We start from the raw sequence: 4,541 nt of genomic DNA on the forward strand, positions 1-4,541 counted from the left end.
AAAGGAAATTGTATCAGAATCCGACGCTCAAGGAGTGGAGAGCGAGAGAGGAAGGAAGGAGAGAAGAATTCGAGGGGCAGTCGCGATCGGGAAGTTAACAGAAGTAGACTAGATTTTTGAGTTCTTTTCTTGCTTTCTTTCTTTCGTTCTGTTTCTTATGTTCCCTTTGTAATCGACGTGGAAATAAAGTATGAGAACTGCAAAAACTGCTTCTCGTTTAGTTCGTGGCTCACGATGTGCTAACAGTGAGAGTAAGTGATATTGGCGTTATTGTAAAAGGGGAACATTGATTTCCTCGTGGGATAGTTTGATCAGAAGGCTGCAGGCCTATTAAATGATATTTGCGTTTCACAAAGGAACTCTAAAACCATGGGTGTGTGTTCGTACCGATCAGCCAGGAACGTGAAATGGCATCGATGAGGAACCTCGAGTCCGTGTTGATGCACGCACGGGATCATCACACCACCACTAACAAATAAAAATGGGGCAAATTCAGTGAGTAGAAAGTTAACTTGTATCTGTAGGGATCTATTCTGATTGTAAAATTATATGTGTGTAGGCTAAAATTTTTTTACTAACAAAGAAAAAAGAACACAAATAATAATGGCTACTACGCGCTCTAGGGAGCAAGATGTCTGGGCCGTAGTAAGCGAGCTAAAGAACCAAATGGAATAGTTAAGTAAGGAGATGCAAGAATTAAAGCGTAAGTTAGAGCAGGAAAGGAAGACCAATATTGAAGGAAAGAGTAGAGTCGAGCAACGGAAGTAGTAGCCGTGCCACTACACCCGAAGAGCCCTTAGAAGCCATACTAAATCGCATGCTCTAAAAGAGGTTGCGTCGGACCGATCGGCAAAAAGCTTACCAGAATTCAACGGACACATTAGAGAGTGGCCGAAAATTAAAAAGGAATTTCGTTTAGAAACAAAAAAAAAACAGTATTGTTGGCGTCGCAATGCGAGTACTGAGAGAGCGCGATGATGTATTGATGAGAATGAGAATAAACGTTGTAGTCTGATGAGAGATACCAAGCGAGATACACGCGTGCTTGAATTGCTGAATTTGGGTTTGAGTTGCAAAAGAGTTTGTGGGGTGTTTTGTGACAACGTCCAGTACCAGAAGCTGGGGTTTGCGCAAACAAGTATTTTGGTCAGATTCGAAAACCGTTTTAGCTTGGATACCTTCGGAACCAAGAAAATACACTACATTCCACAAGCCACAAAGCCGTTACGTTTAGGAAGGATTGCCAGTTTAATTTGGCTGCAAGGACCTAGTTTTTTTTAAATCAAAAGAAATAGCTACTCCCGAAATGGAGCTGACTACATCGGAGGAAGCACGACCCATGCTATTCATAAAAACTAGGGAAAGTAAAGATTGGTCCTTCATAAACATTAGTTGGACCTCCAATTGGTAGAAATTGAAAAGAACGTTAGCAATAGGACTCTTGTACATTGATTGGCTGCGCGAGTTAACTCCGATGGACGACAGAGCTGCAACCTGAGCCGTGCGGCATCTCTTACCTCCTTCCTTCCTCCCATTCCTCGGCAATGTATAGCAATAAGAGTAGTCTGTTAGAGACACTCATCGGGAACGGACACCCGTATCTAGTAAATAAAAAATATAAAAAAACAACACAAGTAGTTGTTTTAACTGGCGCCCGAAAAAGAGGACCCACTCTTACAAAACGTCATCAGTGTACAGTGTAGAGTAAAAGAAAAAAACTGTACTAGTGACATTTGTGAAGTAAAGTGCATCACTGCAGATCTGTCGACAATTCTCCAGAGGAGCGGCTGAGGACCCTTAGTAGGCAACTGAACGGAAAATCTCCAAAGCAGCAACGCGGTGACCGGCACGATTCGATACCTGGACAATGTGGCTACTGTTCCTGTGAGTTTTAAGTTAATTTAAACAATTTGTTTTTAAAGTGAAATTACGTGCTACTTTAATATCAAGTTAGTTAGTGAAGCGTTAGAAAATAGAAAGTTGTAGAAAGTGATTTAGTGAAGATATCGAAGAATTGAATTTGTTTTGGTAATTTAAAATTCACATTTTTAAATCACCCTAATCATTTAATAATTATGAAAAAAAAAAAATCAAAATCATACATTTCAATTTTTTAGAAAAAAAGAACATTCCCATTTGTATGCTACAACCTTCAAAATTAGGAAAAATGAATCATCAAGAGTTTATTTGAAGTTGGAAAGGTGCCGGATTATGTAAAGGAATTGCCCATTTTCGAGGGGCATGCTCCCAGTCTGAGTCGATGGATTTTAGAAGTCGAAAGCGTTTTAAAGCTTTACGAACGCCTACCGAAACCATCGCTCGAATATTCAATTTTGGAAGGCACCATTAGAAGGAAAATAAAAGGTGAGGCAGCAGACGTGCTAAATTCCAATTGCGTGACGGGTGATTGGAACACAATCAAAAGAACTCTTCTCCTTTATTACAAGGACAAAAGAGATCTTAAGACACTTGATTATGAATTAACAATAATCAAGAAAAAGCCGTCTGAGTCACTTAGTTGTTATTTTAGCAGGGTTAACGACTTGCAAACAGCTATCGTGACGCAAATTCACGCTGATCCTAAATATGCCAGTAACTATGTAGTGCACATAAATTATTTCAGAGAAAAGGCTTTGGATAGTTTTATTCGTGGTCTAGATAAACCACTCAACTTTTTATTTAAAAAAATTACAACCCCAGCTCCATCAGTGATGCTTTTAATTACTGTTTGGAATTTTGTAACATGGATGCGCGATCCGCTCCGTTCCATGACAAGCCTTATCAAAACATCCCTAAGCCGAGGGATTTACAGCAACAACCTCATCAACAAAAATATAAAATAAACAATGGTCAAACAAATCCTAACTATGTACACAACAAGCCAGGGCCATCTCAACAACAACATTTCTCCAACCCGAATGCGTTTCAACAAAAATCTTGGAACCAGCAAACAAAACAGCAAACATCTTGGAACCCTCCAAGCAATAACGGCCCGGTTCCTATGGAAGTGGATCCGTCTATGAGATCAAATTTCACATAACGTTGATAATTTGATACATAACGTAGATAGAGATGTCGTTGTCGTTGTCGATGCGGTAGTGGTCATTGCGTGAACGTACGAGTCAGTCGTCCTCGTTGGCTGAGCCAATATCATCTCGTGGCCTCTTCCGCAGTTGACTTAGAGTGGCATTATCAAGTAGCAGCGACGCCCGTGAAGGCGGAGATGGAGTCCGTCTGTTGGCCAAGACGTGGGCGGATTGAGCCAGTTCCTCAGCAAGCGAGGTAAGTTTCGTTGCCGGATTGACGAGCCGAGGCCTGTCAACAAACTCCCGGAAACTTACTCCATGCGGCCAGGTCGCCGGATCGAGTGCCCTCTCTCGTAAAGCCAACGGTACGCCGACCTTGAACGAGAGGAACGGCACCGACGTTACATCTCGGTCACGCGCGAGCAGTCTCCGTACTAGGACATCGTTGACACCAAGACAATGATGCACCATGTCAGCGACCTGTTCATCAGTCGTATCCCTCGTTAAGCGTGAAAAAAAGAGCCACAATTTCGGTTGGTAGGCTGGCACGGTTTTCACCAGAGTTTTCGATGCGGTTCCGACAACCAGTGGTGGGTTCGTTGGCGCCACGGTGGTCTGCGGGTGGTGGCGCGTATTGGTGCGATCCTTGATCACATCAGCGAATGAGACGCTATCGGCTGTCATGCTCGCTTGCGATGCGACGGCTCGGTGATCAACATCAGGAACAGACGGGTGAGACAGCTCGATGAGGTGAGTAAAACGACGATCAAACTCAGCAAGAATGACGCTCCTCATCTGGTCCAACATAGGACTCAACTCACCCATTACGACATTCTTCATCTTCGCTGCCCCGTCACCCATCATGTCCGAGCAGCCGGGGCAAACCCAAAGAAGCTGCGGATTGCGAAACAGTTCCTTGCGAATTGCCGGCGTCAATCCCAAGCACTCTTCGTGAAAGGCCTTGTTACAGAAACCGGCACAGTGATAGGCCCCATCGTTTGCATCCAGGGTGCCGTTACAAGCAGAGCAGGAATCAGTTGTAGTGAAGGTGGTTTCAGTGGTTTCATTCATGGTGATGGTGTAGTGAATCCGGGTGATAAGTATGATTATGATGCTGAATGATGACCTGATGGTGTGAGTGTAAGATTCGTTCCGTTGCTATGGTGATAACAGGCAGCTGGTGAGTGGTGAGCGAGCTCCACCGACGCTACGGTGATGACAACAAAAATATGGTGCACACTAAAATCCAGCACCGATCTGTACAGGGACGCCAATACTGCAATCGACGGTATAAACTATCGTTTACGCAAATGAAATCTACACGACAGTGAAACGGCACAGCGCGATCACGATCACGATCACGGCAACAAAACCGCAGCAGAACAAACAAGTGAGAACAAAAACAGTGTATAACACGAATCAAGACGAAAAACACGTCCAGTCACGGTTACGGCTAATGACCGAGAAAGTGATCGTGACATTCGCGTAAAGCTGTTAGCTCGCATGGAACGCGAG

The 4,541-nt window shown here is 43.7% G+C and overlaps 1 protein-coding gene across 1 annotated transcript; it reads right to left on the reverse strand.

The window, feature by feature from the left end:
- Nucleotides 1–3,122: 3,122 nt before the first annotated feature.
- Nucleotides 3,123–4,097, reverse strand: LOC126576573 (uncharacterized). The gene has a single exon (XM_050237881.1). The coding sequence runs from the start codon at nt 4,095–4,097 to the stop codon at nt 3,123–3,125; it is 975 nt and encodes a 324-aa protein (XP_050093838.1).
- Between the last annotated feature and the right edge of the window lie 444 nt (nt 4,098–4,541).

This window comes from Anopheles aquasalis, chromosome 3 (genome assembly GCF_943734665.1).
Source record: "Anopheles aquasalis chromosome 3, idAnoAquaMG_Q_19, whole genome shotgun sequence".
NCBI classification, from domain to species: domain Eukaryota; kingdom Metazoa; phylum Arthropoda; class Insecta; order Diptera; family Culicidae; genus Anopheles; species Anopheles aquasalis.